Source organism: Sprattus sprattus, assembly GCF_963457725.1.
Source record: "Sprattus sprattus genome assembly, chromosome: 13".
NCBI lineage: Eukaryota > Metazoa > Chordata > Actinopteri > Clupeiformes > Clupeidae > Sprattus > Sprattus sprattus.
In genome coordinates, this window is record NC_137911.1 from 4,532,909 (window position 1) to 4,535,812 (window position 2,904).

At 43.5% G+C, this 2,904-nt stretch overlaps 1 protein-coding gene across 1 annotated transcript; it reads right to left on the reverse strand.

The window, feature by feature from the left end:
- Positions 1-362: 362 nt before the first annotated feature.
- foxa2 (forkhead box A2) lies at positions 363-2,228 on the reverse strand (the record flags this gene model as incomplete). Its single annotated transcript, XM_080850786.1, has 2 exons — positions 2,154-2,228; positions 363-1,529 (listed from the first exon to the last, which is right to left on the reverse strand). Exons 1-2 carry the CDS (start codon positions 2,223-2,225, stop codon positions 363-365), a joined length of 1,239 nt encoding a protein of 412 aa, XP_080706912.1. The 5' UTR covers positions 2,226-2,228.
- Between the last annotated feature and the right edge of the window lie 676 nt (positions 2,229-2,904).

Consider the following 2,904-nt stretch of genomic DNA (forward strand, 5'->3'; position numbering starts at 1 on the left):
AACAGTGACAGCCATATTCAAGCAAAAAAAGAATACAACCATTCTCGGAAAAAATCCAAATAACACTTTAATATACTTTCTGTTCTTGCGGTCAACTACAAGAATACACATTTACAAGCCATAAATAAGGATTTACACAAAGATTGAAGAGGTTCAGCATGTCGGGCTGTCTGATCCGCATTGAGAGTCGAAGTCCAATGCCTTTCTTTCAAAACACCCTTTACAAAATAATTACTAATCAGACTTCACTACTAAATCAGTGGGAAACGTCGAAAATATTTGAGATACATATGCATAAACTTCAAATTTTACAAATGTACAAATGTGGAAAAGGTCCGTCAGAGAATGGTCGTTCTTTCATTTTAAGAGGAGTTCATGATGGGCCTGGAGTACACACCTTGATAATATGATGTGTCTGGGGCTAAGGTTGAAGAGTCTAAACCAGCTTTCCCCGCCATTGAGCCCATAGACAGGGCTCCTGCCATTGGAGACCCGTAGCCAGAATAGTGCATCACCTGCTCGTAAGTCTTAAGATCCATTTTATGATGCTGCTGTTCTGATGACATTAAATTGTTAATAGAGAAAGGGTGGTTGAAAGAGTAGTGATGCTCCGGCTTCAGGTGCGCCTCGTGCGCCAGCACGGAGTGGTGCTGCACCAGAAGGTGTTGCGCCTGTGAGGTCGGGGAGTCTGCGTGCTCTGGACTCAAGCCCTGACTTGACTTCATGTCTGACAGCGACCTTTTATGCTCGTTGGGGGATGAATTGGAGTGGGGAGATTCATTTCCATTGCAGCTCTCTGAACTACTAGATCCACCCTCCGAAGTCTTTCGGCCGGACTCTTTGCCGAGTTTCATGTCGATCTTAAACCGCTTTTGTCTCCTCAGGTAGCAGCCATTCTCGAACATGTTTCCAGAGTCTGGATGCAGTGTCCAAAATGAACCTTTGCCGGGTTTATCCGGGGATCTAGGAACTTTCACGAAACAGTCATTAAAGGAAAGCGAATGGCGTATGGAGTTCTGCCAGCGTTGCTGGTTCTGACGGTAAAATGGGAAAAGGTCCATTATCCACTGATAGATCTCAGCGAGCGTTAACATTTTGCTAGTGGACTGCTGAATGGCCATTGTAATGAGAGAAATATACGAGTAAGGTGGTTTGGCGTGCGTGTAGCTCCTTCGGTATGTCTTCGGGTCCCTTGATCTGTTGATGTTGGATTGTCCATACATTGGGCTCATAGCATTCATGTTGGTGTACGAGGTTAAGGCATTCATGGACGGTGGTTGCCCGGACATAGGGCTCATACTCGGGCTCAGAGCTGCACTCATGCCAGGCATGCCGGCGCCCATGCCACCCATTGCAGCAGGGCCGGGTGACATGCCCGTCATTGAGGGACTCATCCCTGTGTTGACATAAGACATGTTCATTGAGTTGGCTGTCATGTTGGCTGTCGTACCCATTCCGGACATACTCATATAAGTGTTCATCGAATTCATCCCAAGTCCTGGATTCATGTTGCCAACTGATGCGTAACACTGAAAAGAAATAATAGAAATAACATTAGTATTGTAATTGTCCTTATAATCAGCATAAAAACAATCATAGTAACTATAGGCCTATAGACGTTGTATGATATTTGACTTGTAGATCTTAAGGTAAAAACATGGTTGCGGTCTGCAGGCGCCTGTGAATAAAACATAGGATGTTGCTGTGTAAACGCTGAACAGGGGATTTTAATGTTCATGGATCAGAGTTATAACATTTGTAGTATTATGGTAAAACGAGAAAAATTAAAAACAATATATTATTCGCTGCATAGTGGCTATGTTTACGAAACACGTTGGCGAATAATAAGCCCATTTGTCATAAGGGGTTAAAAGATAAACTGTATGTTTTGTCTGTGACACTACATGATCAAAAGTAGCATTTAACTTATAATGTTTAGCCTAAATAAGTGAATCATGAATGGAAAAGAAGGGTTCTCCTCTCTGTCAAACATAACTTTGTAAGGACAGTTCTGCGCGTCGAGATGGGGGAGGATTTGGAGGCGCCTCAAGTCAATATTTGATCGCAAAGTTAATATTATCTCAGGGCTAATATTGAGTTGTATAAAACGGGATCGGCTTTTGAGGCAAAAAATATACATTAAAGGTACGTACCTCGGGTTCGGCGTAGTAAGTGCTCCAGTCTGAATGCTCGTGTCCTTCCATCTTGACTGCTCCGAGCATCATGGAAGTTTCACCCAGTTCTCGAATCGTTTCTTCGAAGAAGAAAGGGCAATGCGTCCTTCTCGAAACGGTGACGGTTATTTCGAACCACAACTTGTGTCGTCGGGGTGCTCTCTTGTCAAGGACTGGCGCATGAGTGTCTTTGAGCCAGTCTTGCCGTGCCCACGGGCGTTGAGGGGCGTCTGATGATGACTGGAGTTCAAATGACGTTGGCTGCTGGCTGTAAACTCTATGATATAGCTCTGTGTGCTGGGCGAGCCTCCAATCCCTACTTCTTCGCTTGGCCCCTATTTGAATAATCTGCTCACACCTAAGCGTGAGACTCCTCGATTTGGCCCCCTATTGTACACCTGCAGTTCGCCGAAAAGAACAGCCCATTTGAAAAGAATCATCGGCTCATCTTATTGTATTTAAAGGGAAGAAAAGGAATCTTATAAAGTGTGTTGTTTGGGACTATGCAGCTCATCTGAATGCTCATTTTCTTCATTTATATGGATTGCAGCCCAAATTATAAAATTGTAGGCCTACATTTAACCGACATGTCATTTTGATCTTTTTACTTGTTTCATAATAACTGTCAGTTTGCTAAGGCTAGGTAGATTCTGTGCGGAGTGGGGGTATATGGAGTACATTCTACATGCAGTTTAAGGTTCCGCTTTCATGCTACATTTAAAATTTAAAA